The 21522-nt window shown below is 38.8% G+C and overlaps 1 protein-coding gene across 14 annotated transcripts in view; it reads left to right on the top strand.

Moving 5' to 3' along the window:
- Erc2 (ELKS/RAB6-interacting/CAST family member 2) overlaps positions 1-21522 on the top strand; it is a 1023973-nt gene that overhangs the window by 449101 nt on the left and 553350 nt on the right. For 8 of the 14 annotated variants that reach the window (XM_045136003.1, XM_045136008.1, XM_045136006.1 and 5 more), the window contains 3 exons: positions 2473-2508; positions 12186-12379; positions 18233-18244. In XM_045136003.1, the coding sequence (XP_044991938.1) occupies positions 2473-2508; positions 12186-12379; positions 18233-18244 (242 nt within the window). The remainder of the gene's footprint in view (positions 1-2472; positions 2509-12185; positions 12380-18232; positions 18245-21522) is intronic. The other 6 variants (XM_045136012.1, XM_045136010.1, XM_045136009.1 and 3 more) reach the window with 3 other exon arrangements.

Below are 21522 nucleotides of genomic sequence, written 5' to 3'. Positions count from 1 at the left end.
CTCTCTTTTCAGTTTAAGTCATCCTGGGAATCTGAAATCCTCTAGTAACTAAAATGAAAGATACACATGCTGATGCTTCTAGTTTCCAGGTATATGACTCATCAGTTTTAGAAATCAGTTATCTATGCAGTTCAGTGTAGTCTCCTTTGATATACCCAGGTATGCCCAACAGATCATTGACAGCATACATTTTCTCTAGACTCAGGTAGATAGCAATTCCTGGAACCTACAAACCAAATCCTGTATACACCTTAGCATGATTACTGACCACACTTTAATTTTAATATTCTACAACATGACCAGCACTGAAATTGACTGAAATGTTTGTCTTATAGTAAAGGAATTCATGAAATAACTTATTTCTAAGTATTTATACAACCTTTACTTTTACTATTCCCTAAATGCATGGGACAGTACAGTTAAACAAGGTAATGATAAGTTAAATATTTTAGGCCTAACCTTCAGATGCTATGTTGTTATTTTTGGCTCTCTGGCACTAACTAAATTTGAAAGTTTTAAATGTTGTTCTCAGTAGTCTTTGATTTCCACTAATAAATAGTTCTATAAAAACCTCAAGTAGCCACCCCTAGGAAAGACCTGAGGTCTACATGAAGTATAACCCAACCATGTGTGAATTGCATCTAAACAAATCCTTTGCTCAAGGAGAATAAGCTGCTATAAAATCTCAGGAATACCTGGGCCTCCATTTAAATAAGAGTGTGTGACTTACGAACTAAAACTTAAAGGTTTACTAAGTGAAAGCTGAAAACAGAATAGTTTATTTCCAAAATATACCATGAATTCCCAATGTACTTTTGCTCAAGATTTGTGAGCTTTCAGTTTATCTTTGCCCATAAAGTCCATATAAGATCATAGATATGTTTAGATGTCAGTGACAAAGAAATTCAAATGGTGATTTTTAACTTTTCTTTTTTGTCTTATTAACCATTCTGACACTGGTAAGCTTCATTTTAACATAGAAGTTTATGGAGAACATTTTCATACACATCACTTTTTGGGGGAGTAGGGATTTATTTTTGGGGTAGGGTCTCACTCCAACCCAGGCTGACCTGGAATTCACTATGTAGTTTCAGGCTGGCCTTGAACTCATGGCGATCCGCCTGCCTCTACCTCTTAAGTGCTGGAATTAAAGTCGTGTGCCACCATGCTCAACTTCATACATATCACTATTAACCCTTCACTATTTAAGACACCTCCAAATTCTGATGGTAAAAACTTGATTCTAGACAGGAAATGAAATCTACGCATTTTATCCCAGCCTCCTAAACATGACAGTTAAATGTTCATGTATGAGAAAATCATGATTGGTTATCAGTGAGTCTGATTCTATAATGCTGATCAAGCCATGCCTAAGTACTTGTTATAAGTATGACTAATGATTCATTTTGTACAGCCATGTTAGCCACCCAGGGATTGAAAAGAATACGATTATCAGTGTGTATTGTCTGGTGCCTTGACTGAGTATGAGAGCTTCCAGATGTAGTGGTTCATTGACTTATGCCTCCAGAAGTCTATTAAGAAGCAACAGAATTCAAAGTGAAGTGTCGTAATGCTCTTTAATAATTTTATAACTAATTCCATAGTTGAGGAGGTTTTTTCTTTTGAACCATGCAAACAATAATAATTTACCATGTTCAAGTTGAAGGAATAGAAGTCCTGGCTCTTCAAGCAAAGTAGTCGTTATTACAGTACTTTACCTTGATGTTGAGTCTCAAACTAACATGTGGGGATTTACCAAATATGCCAAATTAATATTCAGTGCATTTAAATCTCTACACAAAATTTACAGACGATCATTATAGTCTCTAAAGCACCTAGAACATAATAGAAAAACAGATAATACTTTATTATGGTTCCCTTAGTCTTTGCACAGACTTAATATTGTTCCTTTCCCATTTAAGCCAGCCTGATATTGTCTTGCTTATTAATATTTTGCTATTGCTAACATGCCATTTGCTAATTGATAATTTTTCAAGTTAGATACCCAGCACAAAATCAAGGTTTATGTTCCTATCAAGAAACTCAAAGTTTAGTGATAAGATTTAATTAATGTTTATTATTGCCATCTTTGAAGTCCAGGTACGAAATTGTGGGTTGGGTCAGAAGCACTACTTCTTATTCATTGCTGGAGGCCAGCACCTTGTGTATCATCCAAAGTGGACAACTTTCTTTATTTCATGGGTAATTTCACTTGAGAAGGGGAAATTAACAAAAACCTTACATTTCTTATTCCAGCTATTCTTTTTTTAGGAGCCAAAGTCAACATTTGTATTTCCTTAGAGCTGTTCACTTTCACTGTGGAATGTTTAGAAACTGAAATTTCTTCTTTTTTAACAACCAACTTGTCTGTGCGAGTGCACTGGATTTGCTGGCTGAAGCTAATGCTGTTTTTCTGGATCTTTCCTTCTTTCCCTGTCTGTGCTGCAATGCCTCCCCAACTTTGCAATGTAGCAAGCTGAGCAGTTGTTCAATCAGATGTACAACCCAGTAAGTCGTTTCTGAAAGTTCCCGCTGTAACATATCAAAGCATGAGGACCCATGGAGCACATGCCACAGTGTGCCCTGCTGGGGAGGGTTCAAATCGTTTGCTAGTCTCTTCTCATTTCCACTCTGTCAAAAGAAATGACTCGTGCAAGAGCCCAATGCCATTTCTTTTGGAATTTAAAAATTAAGAGGTCTAGGGAATTTTTGCCAGCTCTTATATTCCCTGCTTCCTAACTTCAGCTCTAGGGAAGTAGAAAAATAAAATGCAGCTTAAGGAAGATCTAGGCTCATGGAATTCCTCCTCAAATCCTTCAAACACAAAATTTAGAGATGCCATTGGCAAAAGAGCCATTAGCTCTATGTGTTGTTTTTATGAGCTCAATGTTAAACGGCATCTAGGTTCAAAAGTAGGGCGATGATCTTTGAGAATCATAAATGTCTAACAATACTGGAGTTCATGAGAGTTAAAAAACTTGTTATTTAATAATTTGTTATTATTGGCCTAATAACACCTCATAATCCTAATAACAGGTAGTAGCAGTTTAATAGAGTCAAAAAACAGGGAACTAGTACAATTATTAACAAAATGTCCAGATGCTAGTACTCATATCTTAACAATATGTGTCCATTTGTATGAAGCATTCATTTATTTTATTAGTTTATTTAATAAAAAGTAGGGATTTTCTGTTTTGCCAAGTGTGGTAGGAGGAGGGAGGCATATCTCCTACAGGTGGCTAGAATGTAGCTCTTGGTAGCTATGGCCTGCTCTGATACACTCTGACATCTCCTACTTATAAACTCCATTGTAGGAACAGGAATGGTATGACTAAAGGATAAATCAGCCAACACATTTTAGTGTATGAATCCATCTCTTACATGAGCAGGCTGCTTTAGTGTGGGTGTTAGCTTGGGTTCACCTTTACCCTGCAATCTGCTCCACAAATACATTAGCAAACAGAATTCCTACAGCCCCAGTGAAGCATCTCTAATATGGACTTTTTTTTTTTTTTTTTTTTTTTTTTACCAGAGCAGCAAAAATAACCCACAATTTTTTCTTTCCCATAACATGCATTTGAAGTGTTAATGGCAGGCTCAGGCAGTGGAGAGGTGAAGAAAGACAAGATTGGAATACCTTCAGACCTGGAAACTCACCCCCGGAAAAAACGCATGTTTTCTTTTCAGTGTTTAAAAAAACGTGTAAAAGTAACCCCACGGAAATTATTTCATGGTTACAAGTTAAGGGCAGGAAGCAAACCTACCTACCTGTGCAGTGTTCACGCTGTCTTCAGGACAGACGAGAAGCGCTGTTCCTCCAGCAGCGGGAATTTGCCCCGACTGCAGGGTCACTGTGCCTGCCAAAATCAGTAGAATCAAAGAAATGACTCCTTGGTGACTGTCTGACGACATAGCATCACCTTTCCTGTGCCCAGCCCGGTGACAGGCCTCGGCTTGGCAGTGACTCTTCAGAAGCCAAGCGCTCACTCTCCTCCTCACGTTCATTAAGCTAACCAGTTGGTTTGCCATCCTGGGAACAGAGCCAAACTCTAGTTATTTTAACTCCCCTGTCTGCACATATTCTCAGAGTCCTAGTCTTTTTTGGCCTGACAGGGATGCAGCATGTGTTTTTCTATCTTTAGTAGTCTTTTTCTTCTTTTTTTAAATGACTGCTTTTCCTAGTTATAAAAGTAATATATGGCCACTATTGAATTTACAAAAGTAAAGAAGGGTAGAAAAGATAAGAGGAGATACAGAATGTCTCACTGCAGAAATAGCATTTGTTTCTTACCTCTATTCATTTTTCTTAGCTAATACTATATTTCTTTCCACCAAATTGTGTCAAATGTTTATTCAATTTTATATCCTAACTTGTTAGTTGTTAGAATTTTGCATATTTAATAAATTTTCCAAAATAATTATATAGTTATATATAGCTATATGCAATCTAGAAGACTCATTTCATTATTTTTGGCTTCCTTCATCCTTCCTTCCTTCCTTCCTTCCTTCCTTCCTTCCTTCCTTCCTTCCTTCCTTCCTTCCTTCCTTCCTTCCTTCCTTCCTTCCTTTCTTCTTCTTTCATCTTTCATAGAATGGAGTTCTGGGCCAATGGTTTGAAAGGCTCCCTTGCATTCCAGCTGTGTTATATCTTGGAGCCATTCTACAAAGTCCTTCTTGCAGCAATGGCTCAATGTATCCATTGTCACCCCCTGACCGACCTTGAGAACTGACTGTCATTTTTATATAACTTTGAAAAACGCTTACATGAATTTTTCCCTCTTTCATTTTTCTTCTTTTTAATTTCTAATGAGTTTTAGGTTTTTAAATACACTGTTAGTTCAACTTTTTTTTTTCCTTTGGGAAATTTTTTTCTTTAGATCATTTGAATTCTTGCTTTTAGATTTACTTGTTTGTCTGTTGGTTTATATAAGCTATTCTCTGCTTTATCAATAATGTTTATTTCATATTTGTGGCATTTTATTTAGCTTATAACTATTTGGGACTCTTGAGCTATGTTCTTTAGAGTTTTCTTGTTGACTTAAGTCTTTCTATAATCTAGAAATGCCTTTTGTAAGGCATTCATTCTATAATTTCACCCACATACATTTAAAACATTTAGATGTTGATTTTTGCATCAATATAAACTCTTGATCCATCTTCATTTTGATTGCTGTTGAGAAGTAAAACTACCTTTTTCTGACTTCTCTACTAATGATTCCACTCTTGCTTGTCAAATAATCCTCTGTTGTTACCCACTGGTGTTGTATGTTTGACACCAACAGGATGCATTTCCATTCTGAACCTCAGCTCACATCTGTCAGCCTTTCCTGTTCTTTGGGTTACAATCTTGATTACTATGACTTTGTGAGAATTAGCATAATATCTGGTGGACACCTTCTACCTTCCTTTTCTTTCTGCTTTTGGTTTTGTCTTGTTTTTGTTTGAAGGTTCTTAGACTTGAGTTTTCTGAAATTTCAGTTCAATATCAGGATCACTCTGTCAGTTAAAAAGCACTCATGTTTGGAGTTTTAATTTAAATTGTACTCTTCAATACAAGAATTTTAGAGTGATTGCTATGTTTCCAGCATTATTTCTTATCATTCATAAACCTGAACCACTAATTTCAGGTGTTCTTTAAACATTAAAATTTAGAGAATTTTTCCTTATTATAGGCCCATTATATTTATTTTTAAAGTATTATGAAGCATTTGTATATGCATAATTTTGAAGCTGCTATTGAAAATGAAATATTTCTACCTTTGTTTCTTAGTCAGCTACTGGTTCCTAGGAAATTTTTTTATTCTTGTTGGTTTGTTTTGAATATGGCCACCCTCAAACTTTTCAGAAATATTTTTATTTATTTATTTCAAGGGGAGGGTGGGGGGAAGAGATGCAGACAGAGAGAATGGGCACATCATTCCAGACATGGCAAATGAACTCCAGATGCATGCTTCACTTTGTGCATTTGGCTTTATGTAGGTACTGGGGAATCAAACTTGAGTTGTTAGGTTTTGCAGCAAGCACCTTAATGGCTGATCCCACCCTCACATTTTTGTTGAATTATAAATAGTTGTTTTTCTTCCATAAGAAAAGTTTACATTAGGTCTTTGCCCATCAGTCTACACTCAGAGGGAAGATTAAGCTTGGAAGTCTTCCTGAACCTCCCCGTCCCCCCCACACACACACACTGGAACAGAAATAAAGCTTTTTCTTTTTCTTCTTTGACTGTAGACACTCTATTCATTCTACCGCTCTTCTTAGGAACTCTGGATTTTGCCATTCCATTATTATTTCTATCATTGTTTTGTCCTGCAACTTACCTCCCAAGCTCTGCTCTTAATGAGTTTTGTCTTAATCATGATCTTCAGTTGAGTCCTTTTTCTTCCCTTGTTTCTTAATTGATAATAAATAAACAATGCATTTTACCATCAGTTTCAAGTCCTTTCTTTCCTATAGCCCTGGTGGTGATTGTGCTCAAAGATGACCTGCAGAAGTCTTTCTAACATTCTGCATAAATCTTTCCCCTTCTGGATGCATCAATTTAGTGTTTTCTATGGTGTCTACCTTGCTGGCCAGGGTGCTCTGGAGACCCCAGTGATGGGCGCTTAAGTTGCCTCACACTCAGTCACTGTACACATGAAACCTTATCTTTTATGAACATACTTTCTTTAGAACTCACATTGTATATAAGAGTTTACAAGAAAAAAAAATCAAACAGGCTTCCAGTCCACCCAGAAGGAATAAATGTTCGTGTTCAGCAAGGTTTTCCTGGCTCCTGTGTCACCATAGGACCATGCAGTCACAGCGACACAGTGCTGAGCTACACAGACTGGCTTCAGACTTCACAGTTTCTCTCTTTTGATTTTTTCTGAAAGCAATTTGATTTACTTTCAAGGCAATATTCTAGACAAGATAGCAAATTAAAAATTATTTAAGAGCATATATGTTACACATTCAAAAGGTTCATGTGTGCAAACCCACATCCTAAAACTGACACAGGCTTTCAGTGTTGAAAGAACTCAAATATTATTTAAAATTACACTTAAGATTTAAAGTCATATGTTTTGTTTTAGAACATCTATACCCTTACTATGCCCTTACTTCCAGACTTAAAAGGAATTATAAGAATGATTATATTTTTTCTTTGAACAGTCTTAAATGTGCTGTCTATATTGATATTTTAAAAATTACTTTGTGAGTATGGCCTAGGAAGCATTATTCTTAATATTTATTTTTATTTATATATGTCCTGTTTGTTTAATCCATGAAAAGACAGTTTTGGGGGGCTTAGTTTTTAATATGCAAATTGTTACTATTCTAGATTTAGCTAGCTTGAATGGTAAAAGAATAAGTTCCTTTAAAATGAAAAAGCATAAGTGTTTGAGATATATCATTATTAATTTCCAAATGTATTGTTTAGGGTCATTATTATACTTGGCATTAATTCATTTTATTTGAGATAAAATTTAAATTTTGTAAGATATTGTAGCTCTATAATCATCCTTAAAAATGTCATTTTAATAAATTTGCTCATAATTTAGAAATATGTTGAGCATTGGCATTTCTTCTTTTAGAAAACTGAAATCAAATATTATGTCTAAAGGAGTTTCTATCCCCTGTTCTGCTATTAAGATAGGAAAGGAATGTTGAAGCCTGTCAACGGCTGCTGAGCCACGCAGGGCCGTAGTGAGAACCATGGTGTTAGCTGCACACATTTAGCACATGAGTCCAGAAGCAGCAGGAATGAAAAACCAAGAGATTCCTTCGTTAACATCCTGATTCCACTTTATGGTCATCACTAATCAGTCCTCTATTTTGAGGGAAATGATTTTTTATTAAGATTGTTAGGGCTCATTGCGAAGGGAGTGCTATATAATCTTAGAATTGAATGCTCTCCGCTTCAAGTCACAGCGGGTTTCTGGACCAAAGTGAATGCTTTCATTCCTTTCAGACATCTGGAGACGAACCAGGGTTTCCCTGAGAATAGTCAGTGGCAGACTGTTATGAGATTAAGTACAAATAAACTGGAGATGTGTGATTTTGATACCTGTCAGCTCCTAACTTTGGGGTTAGCCACTTTTTAGCTGTTGGACTGAGATCTAGCATTGACCTAAAATGTTGCCTTCTTTCCTGATAGAGTTCTAATATCTGTCTTTAAGTGACAGGTATTATAAATAACGCAAGTCATGACTAGATTCCTCTCTGTGCTTCATGACAAAATGTGGGGCTTCCCACATCAGTGATGGTTCTAGCTTTGTTTTGATTATTTCCATTTGTGAAGGATTTCTTTGTATATGGAAATCCAAGAGACATAAGCTGGAGACCCCCAAAACTTACAGATCTTGTACAGCATACAGACATTTCTGTTGTAATATCCTCTTACAACTTTCTGTTTTTCTACAAGATAATCAAGTTACTCTAAAAGGTTGAAGATATTTTGAGACAGAACCAGATACCCCAATTTGCCTTTAATGACCATGTTAATCAGCAAAGTTAAAATTCCATATTAACCAAAGAGTGTTTATGGATATTCCTTCGTTTTTAGTAACTGCTGGAATGTTCTAATCTGTGAACATGTTCTCGGTCATATTCATGATAAATAAATTCTGAAATAAAAAAGAAAATCCATGTCAATCTTTTTTTCAGTACATTAGGCCAAGTCTGTCACCTGTTTGATCCCTTGCTGAAGCTGACCAAATAGATTAAGGAGCTCTTATCACTTTAAAAAGCCATGGTACTATCTGCATACGAATAAATTGTTTTCTTCTTTCAGTTTTTGAGGAGATTCATGCATCATACTTTTTGGCTTTAGAATTTATTTTATAATTTATGTATTAGAGAGAGAGAGAGAGAGAGAGAGAGAGGGAGAGAGATACTGAGCATGTCAGGGCCTTCAGCTGCTGTAAACAAACTCTAGATAAATGCTTCATCTTGTGCATTTGGCTTATGTGGGTCTTGGGGAATAGAACCTAGGTCTTTTGGTTTTGTAGGTAAGTTCCTTAACTGCAAAACCATCTCTCCTGCCTCTGGCCTTAGAATTTTTAAGGAATCATTGATTTTATAGACTCAATTTCCTTCTGTACCCCATTTTTAAGCATAGGATCACCCCCATGTTTGTGTATGCCTGTTTACTGATTAAAAAATACACACTGACCTCTGAAAATTGTGAGTCATGCTAAGTAGAACTGATTATCTATAATGACTAGTATCAAATTTGTACAGACTTTGTCTCTCACAGTTAGGATGAATTTGTGATTCACTAGCCTTATCACTCATGAGAAACTATCTGTACATGGACCCTGGCCTAAGATATAGTGTCACTCTCAAGTGTTTATATGAATTTTTCTTAAACTTTCTAGTGACATGAACAGTTTTAGAATGGTATCTGTCTATACCTCGATGTAGAAATCCTAAGAATCTCAACATCAGAACTGACACATTCTATTGTCATTACTGTTATGGAGATAGAGAGGGAGATAGTAGATTCACAGGTGTTCTTGAGACTGTGGGCTCATTTTAAAAGGAAGGATCATTAGCACTTGCAACATTTATGTAACAGACACAAGCCAGCTATCTACTTGCTGATGATCTTTAATGCCATGGCATAACATCATCATCACCTGAGGTCATCAGTGGTATAGCCAAAATCTACACAATTTTTCATATATTTTTATATCTCTAAGCATCCCATGAGCCCTTTCTCCACATTTACTTAATGAGCTTAAAAGACTGCAAACCTATCTCATTTCACCCAGTGTGAAGACACCCTCAAGGGTCTAGAAATATAAATCTACTCATATACCTATACCAGGAACACATTGTGTAAACCTAATAAAGAGCTTCTTTAATTAGCACAAATTGATAAACATTAAATAATCCTATTTACTTAGCTGTAAACAAGTCCTATTTCTGGAATGTACATGGTAAAATTGTAATCCAAATAAAAGCATTAATAATAGTATCTCTCACATAATATTTGTCATTTTGTAGTGCTCACTGTCTTTAGAAAGGCTACTTAGTTTGTCTGGAGACATAGGGTGCAAGACTAGATTTAGAGGCAATGTCTTATGACCAGTAATCCTATAACTACTTATTAAAAATAAAGATAATAATAATTTCAAAAATAAAAATGACCAAGATAGACTGTAGTGGCTAACTAATAATGCTTTGTGAGCCTTTAAATATAAGGGATGAGAAAGGAATTTAAGTTTAGATGGAAACAAGCAGTCAAAATATGTTTACTCATTTGTTTTGAACACTTCTACTTACTCTTAGTTCACCAATGTCATTTATCAGACAGTTGGAGAATGTCAGAGAGTTTTTCCTGTCATAGAATAATGGTAATATAGTATAAAACAGAAAGACATTCATGTAAGATAGTTCACCTATTTAAAAACTGTATTTTAATTTTTTCTGTTACAAAAGTATTGAACTGAATTTTTTATTAATCCAAATAGACAACATAGGTGTATAGAATAGCCACTCTCTTCTAAAATGCAATATCTAATCTGCATTGTAAAAGTAGATATTCAGCTATTAATGAATATTAATTACCTTTGTATAAAATACTTATTAACTTAATAAACTCTCAAATGCATGAATTCAGGTTTCTCTATTTTAATTATATTAAATAGTTCAATAATATACTGCAAAGAAACTCAGAGTCCATACTAAATAAGAGTAAATGCTTTTGAGATACATTGGCAAAAGGGAGCAGACAAGTTCTTGATCATATATTAAATCGATATGTTTTTCCAAGATCTTTTTCATAGTTGTCTTTTTCTTTAGTAAGAAAACCTTAGATTAAAGACCATGAAAGCAAATTATTCTCCTTTTATCCTCATGCTTAAATAATATGTTACATGCAAAAATATTATTTTAAAATGATTTTTCATGAATAAGAAATTTATTTTATTTATACTAATTTTTGAATTATTTTCTACTAAATCATTGCAAAGATTGTCAACTTTCTAACAGTAATAGCATTAATTTTTCCCTGCCATGCATGACTCATTTAACCCCACAGTAGCTGTAGCCTGCTTGCCTGTGTTTTCCCTGAAATTAGAAAGAAACTGCATAAAAGTGCGGTGCACATCTGCTGTACACAGCAGGACAGCAGACCAACCCACACTTAATTAGTTGTTCCCATTTTCCTATTTTGCACACGGATTTTTTGAAGACACGTGCCTATGTGACTTTTCGGAACTTGCCATGTTGAATGTGCACTGTTGTGAAACGAGCTGTCTTTTCCTTGCCTGCTCATGAAGAAGTCAGTTAGGAACAATGGGAAAGAAGGGGTAGGCGAAACATCACAGTGCAGTGTTTACTTCCACCTGTCTGGGAATATTTCAGCCAAAAGTTTATGTTGGGGGAAAAAAGCCATAACACACACACACACACACACACACACACACACACACACACACGTTGGCTGCAAACTATTCTACCGTGATGTTGCTTGTTCCTACTGATTGTTTTGTTCTCCTGTGTAAAGCTACCACCCCACCCATGCATGTGTTTGCAGATTCTCCTTTGTGTGCTTGTTCATAAATCAGCTTACCCTCCCTGTGGTATAGGCTACATCTATTCAAGAGAATAAGAATTTATGGGTATGACCGTTGGTGGGAAAGCCCTTCCTCACACGGAGTCTTCCTTCTCAACGACACCTACCAAAAGTCCTCACTGGGATGATGTCTCCATTAACAGGCTGGTAACGTGGCACCCGCTACACGTATGCCCTTGGTGGCTCTTGGAGAACGGTGAGGACCGTGCCCTTGCGGTTCTCTGCACTGGAGATGAAAGCATTGGACTGGACTGCTCTCTGGGGCCTGCGGTGTCTTCGTCCTTCTTGCCAAATGTGCAGGAGGAAAACATGACTGTGTCTCCCTTCTCCTGTTCTCCTGCAGTTCAGTGCAAAGAAAAGTCAAAACTAGCAAGTTAGTAGAACAAAATACTAATTGCAAAAGAACCTCCCAGTGAGAAACTGTAATTAAGGTAGTGGAAATGTATAACGTTTCTTTTTTTTTTTCCATTTTTGCCTTCTCACTGACAGAATACCCATTAATTCTTGTTTTTTTTTTAAATTTTATTTTCTGCAAAGTTAATTTCTGGGCCATCGGTGACTGCACTCTCTGTTGTTTTAAGTCATTGTCTTAACGGCATTTTTTAAACATGTGATGTTAAAGGCACATAATATTGAAGAGGACCCCAGGATGAGCCCGGAGTTGGCCGAGCGGCTGAAGCAGCTCGACAAGGAGGCGTCTTACTACCGCGACGAGTGCGGCAAGGCCCAGGCGGAGGTGGACAGGCTGCTGCAGATCCTCAAGGAGGTGGAGAATGAAAAGAATGACAAAGACAAGAAGATCGCAGAGCTTGAGAGGTGTGTTGGGGTGACATGAGCTGTCCTTGGTGAGTGGACACTACCAAGGGTGGACTTGGCTGTAGATCTCAGGTCGTGGTGGACTGGGAACCGTGCGTTTGAATTCTCATATTACAAACTGGAGCCTAGCTATGTACACCCAGTACAGTTTGACAAGCGATGGTGTTGTAATTCTTCAACAGCCTGAGTTTGGGTCATCTCACTCTTATAGTCAGGTTTACAGAACTATGTGCCTAAGGACATGCATGGAACAGAGGACAGTAAGGTCATAAAGTGGGGAGGGAGCTGTGTGACCTTCTTTGAAGTACTGACTATACCTATTTGCACCAGAAGCAAGCCGCAGAGTGGTTCTCTCTGGCATGGATTGACACAACAGTAGACTGACGCCAGTCAGGACACTCCCCTTCCTGTGAGCCCCCATCATGCTCGGGCTGGTCCAGCAGCAGGGCACGGGACAGGCAGGAGTAGCACCAGCTTCCCCGTGGCCCTCGGCCCACAGCATCCAGTGGGGAAGAAGAGTGTAACAGGATCCGAGTCAGGATTCTAGCTTGAAGATGTACGCTGCATTTCTAATCTTTCTATCAATTTTCATCAGCTTACCTCTGAGGCATTAAGTAACTCCACAGTAGCTAAGAAAAATGCTAGTTTACCTCCTTAAGTGGCATCCATGGTCCAACACTGTGCCAACAGAGGACACAGACATCTGGGCTCTGGCTGTCTGAACCCTCAGTTCTTTCCCACCAAAAATGAACACTTGTGGTTTAGGGTTGTCATGACCAAAAAGAAAAAAAAAGCCATGAATATGGAGAAATATAATTAGAAATTCTTCATTGAAGATAGGATGAGAGGGATGTGGCTCATATCTTTTGGCACATCCCCGCAAATTCTTCCTGGAGATTTATCACTTAAGAAAATCGTAGAGTACTTGGAAAATAAATGGAATTAAATATGGTTAAGTAGGGCCTATGTGCTAACAAATTCTGTCTGAAACAGTGAGAGTTATATCAGGCTTCCCATGTATTTAAATTTCTGATAAATCATATTCCTGTTTATGTAGCATAGTCTAAAAATAAGCTTGTTATCAATGCTTTTTCCTACGCTTCATGTAAGGGAAGAACTTTCTGAATAACCTCATGTAATTTATAACCTCAGAGGCTTTCTCATTGGTTCAGCAAATAAGACAGGATTTGTCTTTCCTACGTTCAGTCCATATGGAAGAGATCAGAAAATTTTGAATAACTCAGCGAATGTTTGCCAACTCAGATGGAGACACTTGTGAGGCCCTAAAGGACCTCCAACTATGTGCAGAGTGACTCTCTGTGGTCTTCTAGAAAGATAATGGGCTTTTGCGAAACGCCTGGGTTCAAATGTTGTATGTGTTATTAAAACTGAACCTCTTACAACCTGTTACAGTGTACCATGTCCTGTACTCATCCACTCACATCATTAGTCATAGCACAATGCTAGAACAACAACAACAACAACAAATTCTCCTCATTGATTCCAAGGGGATTATTCCTAGTAAAATTTCAGCAACATTATTGATATAGTATTTAATACCAAATTGGTTAACATTTATTTTCATAATACTAGTATTAGTTTGATGATAATATAATTAGGTTTAGCACTAAAGGTTTTATTTTTTCCTCTAAGATAACTGTGCAAGTTAAAGTTCCAATGACCTTCTTTCTAATTTTAAAATTTTGGAATGTTCTGCTAGTCTGCTGGTTCTTAAAAGGATAGGAGCATTGTTGATTTTAAATATATCTATCTACATGGCCATTTTGGAATTATATTCCAGGATCCCAGTTTTTCTAAAAGAGCTAGCACGAGATCACAAGAAGTTTTGACCCATGTCTTGCTTGTCTGTCCTTGCAAAACAGACTTGAAATTTGAATGACCTTCAGAAGACACAAGTCCTGGGGTCAGAAAGATGAGAAGTGCAGAATCGGTCTGTGCCCTTCCTGTCTAGGTCTCTTGAAGTGAGCCCTTTGGAGAATGTCCCAGATAATAATGCCAAAAATATTAATGACAGTTGTAACGGCGGTAATAAAGTCTCTTCTGTTTTATGATCACAATGTTCCTCCAGGTATTCTATTGAGCTCTTGACCTACAATATGCAGTTTAATCTTGCAACACTGAAGCAATCAAGGTTCCCCATTTTATGTATGAAAAACAGTGAATTAAATGAGCATGTAACTTTCCCGAGAACGAGAACCAAAATCGGAATGCAAACCTGGGACCTACTGGTAATCCCCCGACAACAGTCCCCCCCCCCCCGCCCCGTGGGGCCAAGGTGGAGAGACCCGCCTATAGCCAGCTGCCTGCAGCCATCAGAGCCCCCCTCCCTGAGCAGGAGACCTCCATAGCCACAAGAGCCCCACCTCATTTTCATTAGCTTTCCTGAGGGGGGAGAAGGCATTTTTCTGCACTAAACCAGTTCTTCAGAACTGTAATTAGAAGTCAGGATCAGCTACTCTAAACATTTACATATAAATAGCTTAATTATTTAGTTGGACCGACAGGTCTTAGCTTTCCAGCATCACCATTAAATCATCAAGAATATTCACAGTTTTATTTCTTCAATATGGAAAGCATTAAAGCGGCAGCGATTTTTACAGGCGGTTATCTTTATGTACTTTCTGCACATTCTCTTTATCTCTGCTTTTGCCTCTCCTTGAAGCTGATGCCTCCCAGGCACTGTCATTCATGAAATGTGTGCAAGGACTTGACTTGGTCCCAGGTCTCTGCCAGGCCTGCACCTTGGGTCCAGCAGCAGAGTGCGATCTGGGAAATGTCTGAGCCCGGCCTAGCCCTCAGGAGGTGGGGTGTAGAGGGAACTGTTTTGGGAAAATGAGGGTTCAGTCTTGGCCTGCCTTTCTGAACCATTATCTGCTGAGCTGCATATGTGTTCTCACCAAAGCATCTGCCTTACTAAGGCAGTCCTTTTCACATTCAGTGGCTTGAGCTACGATTCATCTCTCATCATGTTGGAAACTAAAGATTTCTTAGTGTTATGACATATATATTTCCATTTTGGAGCTGCAGAGAGTATTTTCAATTAAGTTTGTGAATTTTAAAATCCAAATTATTGAATTTGAAATGAATTTGTGGTCTCTCGCTTGCAATGTGACCCACCAGAGTGAAAAGACTTCCTCTTTTTGAAGTCACTCATGTTCTAAAATGTTCCAGAACTTCCATCACATGCACCAAAAGGTTTTAGGTGCAGGATGCCCCATGCTGGCCTGCTTCTCTCAGAGGGCAGTGTGCACTTGCTTTCTCTGCTGTTTATCTCCTCAGTTTTTGTTTTCTCCACGATGAAGACATTCCAGATAACACATGGCTGGCATTTCCTAATGCATTTGTCCAACATTCCCTGTGAATGCTCTATTCTCACCAACAGCTAAAGATTCTTCTGTTTTTTTTTTTAAGTATTTTTAAATTTATTTATTTGCATGGGGAGGGTGATAGAGAAAGAGAGAATAGGCACACCAGGGCCTTCAGCTGCTGCAATTGAACTCCAGACACATGCATCATCTTGGTCCTGGGGAATGGAACCTGGGTACTTAGGCTTTGTAGGCAAATGCCTTAACCACTAAGCCATTCCTCCAGCCCAGATTCTGCATTTTAAGGTGAATAGCATGCTGATTTTTCCCCTCACCGTCCTGTGCCTTTCTGCTGATGAGCTCTTGTGCCCAGTGCTGATTTTCTAGCTAGAAACTTCTACCTTGGCCACAGGCTGCTCTGGAGGAGTTAGCTATAAGGAGGTTAGCTGGAGTGAGCCCCCAAGGGTTGGTTGAAATCAGGCTGAAGTCTCTGTCTCATCACTGGTATCTGCACATGTTGCTTAGTGGCTGATCAAGCTTCCAAGGCCTTGAAAGAGGTCACATTTCTTCAGTGCTCATCAAAGTCCCCAAATTTTATTTAAAAATCTCAGAATTATTCTTTGGAGTCCTGAGAGTGGGGAGAGGTGAATGGAATCTATCAAGCAAGACCTGATGCCTTTGAATTTCTTTGTCTTACCCATGGGAAGGAATCCATTTGAGTGACCTTGAACGTAATTATCTTCAGTCTGTTTAGGATTTTCCTGGTGTGATTCTAGAGGATGGAGGAAGCCCAAATTGGGCCTTAGTCACATTTCTCCTGACTGTGGTGGGAAAGGGCAGAGGGAGTCCCGTGGGGCTCTACTCCTAAGACATAACATCAGACTGGAAGAGAAGGCACCACTTAATTATCTGGGCCGAGAGCTCATGCCATCAGACATTTGGACGTTGAGAAATGGTTTTAGGTGCCTAACAGAACCTTATCTAAGCTTGAGAAAGAAACTATTATTTTGCCTCCTGATTTGCTCAGTAATGTGCTGACACAGTTTCCTTGATACCTTTCAGAGCCCCTTCTCTGACTGGTAAACTTTGGCTTTATTATTATTTCTAAAGTATGACGCTAGGTTCTAAGATTCCTAGTTCATGGGAGAAACTTGATAGCTGTTCTGTTTGTTTTGCTATTCACTCTTCTTTCTGGGTAATTTTCCACTTTGGTTTATGATTATATTTGAAAAAAAATCTTGAAACAAGTGGCAGGTGGCTAAATACCTTCCATAGCTACATTTTGGGGCACCTCTCGCACTCTAAAAACTCTTAGAAAGGCAGCTTACTCCTAAATGGGTGCCTGCTACTCCAGTTGAGGGTGCTTTGAGGTGGGCCATGGACCTCAAACTCCATCACCTGTAATCCAGGGCGGGTTGAATCCAGCTGGGTCTGCTGCTACTGCACTTTCATGATTGCTGTGGTCTGATCTAACTCCCAGTATTGAGCAACTGTGTAGTAATGATGAAATCCTCTGCAGAAAGGTTCTCGCATATGAGATATGTTTCAAACTACTGCACAGGGTGAAATGGTGAGGTTCCTCCTGCCAGGTAGCTGGTAGACTATTTGCAAAGTCACTTTGTTTTCTGTTTAACAAAAAGAATGCCCTCCTCTTATAGCTTGGGAACTGATCCTAACTTTTTTTTTTCCTCCTAATTCTGACTTGCCATTAGAAACTGCTGATTTGACTGATCAGAAGGACATGTTAGCATTTTGTTTTGTACAAATAAGTTAACAAGCATCTGGATATTGTCAGTGATACAGTTGGAACCTCATCCTCAGAACGGGAAAGAATTACTCTTCACTTTGGCAGTTAATCTGTCCTGCAGGGGAGGCTGGTAGACAGGTGGCACCTCACCAACAGCCCTCCTCGCAGGACTTTGATCACTGCTAGTTATATAGTGCTCTGGAAGCATCTGACGTGGAACTCTTTGAAGCAAAAGCCAAATCGCTCAGCTTCCTTTGCACTTTAGGGATGAAGGAAGCATGTCTCATAGGACATAACCATGCAGCCTACTGGTTCAAATAAAATCCTTGGTGACATCAGTACTTACTGTCAGATCTAATACCATCATGATTTCAATTCCAGTTTATTAAAATAATAAAATTTTATATGCCCACAGATAGGAGCTTTTTCTAAAACTGTTCCTTCAGAAAAGGGCAAATGTTGCCACTGTCCTGTGGAGGGAGCACACCCTTGGTTCACATCTGTGCTTGCTGTAATTATGTATATGAGATCCCATAGGGGCTACTCATGTGTGTTACTTAATAGAACAGCTTAGGTTGTATGCCCAGGCTTTTGGGGAGTGGGGATAGTGATATCAGATAAAAGTTGCTTCATTTTCCTGTTTGGTTATAAAAGCTGCTAATATAATATTTGTTGGCTGTATGTATAAAACTAATGCATTTCCTTCCTTTTATTCTTTTTTGCTATCCCTTCCTTTCTGCTAACCCTCCAAACCGCTGCCCTCACCCTTGCTTCAATCAGCTTGACTCTAAGGTCAGTACTCTCTGTTTCCTTCTCAACTTCTTCTCCTTCCTAAGTTCAATTTATTGCCTGCACTGGTTTAACAACACATTTCTGAAATGATTTTCCTTTGGATACCACACTATTTTTTTTTTTTTTTTTTGCTCATTTCATCCCATGCCCAGGGAATGTTTATTTTGTGAGAAGCCTGTATAGGTGGGAAAGGGCAAAGAAAAGCAGGGTATAAATCCTACTTGGATTATTTGATGAATTCTATACCTGGATTATATAACCAGTAAGAGAGATTACTACAGTAACTCCTTAGCGCATTTCTCCTGAGCAGCCTAAACAATTTATTGCATGATGGTGTAATGGAGCTGTGGAGAAACAAAAGGAAAGACGCTAATCCAAGCCACGAGAACACAGACACCACCCCCGCCACACCCCCTTGTGACACAGCCATGTCAAAGCTAAATTCAATAGCACGAACCTTTCCGACTTCTTACTTACTAAATCACTGTGTTTTGAAGGATTTATAGTACCTTTCTAAAGTCACTGTTTGAAAATTATCAGTGTGTTAGCCACATATTGTACACACATGTTATTTCCTATCATTGTTTTGGTTTTAAAATGTTAGTTTCATTTTTTATTATCCAGAAGACATACATTTAATTACCTAAGGCACAGTGCATGGAACCAGCATTAAAACTAGAATGATCATCAACTCTGTGCCCCTTGATATTAAGGACAGAAATAGTCATTTTATGTGAAAATCTATCCCAGTTTTCATTCTTCTAATTAAGAGGTCTAAGTCAATACTTCCATCTTCTTTAAGTCTTTTCTTCTCACTAATACACAGTAATATGCCACAATGTACTATATAAAATGAAAATATGATATAATAGTTATTTACTATTCAAATAATAGTTTTGCTAAACGAGGCTTCATTGTGTGATTTGCGGCTATATGACTTCAAAATAAGGCAAACTCAAATTGTTAGTCGACATACTTGCTCTTTCTAGAGACCACCTCTCTCTCTTTCTTTCTCTCTCCATATATTCATTTGGATTTTTGAGGAAGGATCATGCTGTAGCCCAGGCTGACCTGGAATTCACTATGTATGGGGTGGCCTCAAACTCACTGCTGTCATCCTACCTCTGCCTCTTAAGTACTGGGATTAAAGGCATGCGCCAACCCGCCTGGCCTACAAACTATATATTTTTTCTCCTTTTTATGTACTGTCTATATCCTTTACTTTGCCTTGTCTCCCAATCTACCAAGCTAGTACATTTACTTCAGTAGCAAACAATTCCAAACTAAGGTCACATGCCACATGCCAATTTTGTCACCTTTACCTGCCTCCCAACCCTGTTGGCTCCCAGTCTTCTCACACTCCATCCTGAGGATCCCACGGGAACTGCCTGAGCCACTTCGTACTGAAGGAAGCCCCATTCTTAAAAGCTTCCCTGCAGAGGTCTAATCAGAGATTAAAAGTGCAGACCTACAGCAGTGTTCTCACCAGAAATCTTAATGACTTCTGGCCTGCTGGAAACGGACCGCAGCAGCGCACCTATGTGCAGAAAGAGTCTTCGTGGTGGGAGGTAGGCTGGAGGCTCCACCACGTGGCATCCGAACCTGCCCGGAAGGCCGGGATTCACTCGTTTGGTGAAGCTGTGAGCTTTGCTCTTTGTTGTTGTTGTTCTTTTTTTGCGTCGTCTTCTTATTATTATGCTTTTTTTTTTTTTTGCTCCTTTTTTTCTTCCTTTTGCTGCCCTTCCTCTGCACTTTGCAATATTGAAGTCCTTGGGAGGAGGGGCTTCTTGTCTGGGCCTTCCTTTTTTTTTTAAAAATCCCCATTCTGTGGTGTCTTTCATGCATCAGGAACTGTGGTGGGCTGGGCTTTGTTTTTCCCTATTCATAGTGAATGAAAATGAACTTCTATTTTCAGTATGGTTAGAGTGGGCAGGGGTTTGAGTAACCAGTGGTTTTCTGGATAAAGGGCAGTGTGTGCTGATTGGCTTTGGTAAAAGGTACTGATAACTCTAGTAGATGGACTTGCAGGACTTAAATCAAGATCATTTCAGTATCATGTAACCTAGTGCTTCAAGTGAGCATGAGAGAGAGCACGCGTGCCATGAGTGTGAATAGGCTCTGCTTGTGTTTCTAGTATCAGGAGAATTGGGCAGCTCTGCCCTTATGGAAACAAGGAGAAGGCTGTAGAGTCTTGGAAGCTTTCTTGAGCTTTGACAAGTTTCCAGGGTTAACAATGCTTTATTTTGCCCAACTGATTCCAGGTTTCCCAGTCAAAATAAAATGAAAGGTAACAATAGAATTGAACACAGGGTCTTTGGCTCCTGTGCTGATTTTCTATGGCTTAGAGTTGAGATACGTGTGTGTGTGTGTGTGTGTGTGTGTGTGTGTGTGCATGTGTATGTATGTGTGTAAGCACACACAGGAAAAAGAGATATGTAGGATTTTAGAAAAATCAAGGCTCATCTCTCTTAGCCAATAGTCTGTGGTCTTTCCTAAGCACTCTGGTAAATTCTCCCCTGCAACCACTTTTTTGGATGACCACATTTTCTTTTCAATATTGATGTTTCTTTTCAATCTCGATGTAGACCCGTATGCTTCAGGTGGACATGTATTAGGTACTGGGTTTGCTGAAACACAGATGTCATAGTCTAAAGCTGTTCTGGTCTCTACTTGCTTAAACTTTCCTATGAAGAATCCCTTTCCAGGGCTGGAGAGATAGCTGAGCCATTAAGTGTTCGCCTGCGAAGCCTAAGGACCCAGATTCTATACCCTAGTACCCACGTAAGCCAGGTGCACAAGGTGGCACATGTGTCTGGAGTTCATTTGCAGTGGCTACAGGCTCTGGTACACCCATTCTCACTCTCTTTCTACCTACTTCTCTCTCTCTCAAATAAATAAATACATAATTTAAAAAAGAATCCCTTTCCACGCAAAGCATTGGGAAGCAGGAGAGATTTAACAGGACCCCCACATTACTCTCAGGGCTGGCTTAATGTGACTTATGGCAAGTGAGGTTGCCTTACTCAATGTGTGCAGGAATTATTCCAAACAGAAGAAGTACCCTTTGAGGTACATTACAGAGTCCCATCCACGTATGGATTGAGTCAGACAGGAAGGCTTCTGTGCCTCAGCTTCCAGGTAGCTCCTTCCTGGTTTGGTCTGCTGGGGAGAGGAAGGAGTCATCTTGGGAGTAAACCTTCCAGTATCTGTGCTGCATGTGGGCATCACATGTCCAGTGGAGGGGCTACGTGACAGACATCATGTGTCTTCCTGAACAC

Source organism: Jaculus jaculus, chromosome 16 (genome assembly GCF_020740685.1).
Source record: "Jaculus jaculus isolate mJacJac1 chromosome 16, mJacJac1.mat.Y.cur, whole genome shotgun sequence".
Lineage (NCBI taxonomy): Eukaryota > Metazoa > Chordata > Mammalia > Rodentia > Dipodidae > Jaculus > Jaculus jaculus.
This window is presented reverse-complemented; position numbering and strand designations above follow the sequence as displayed.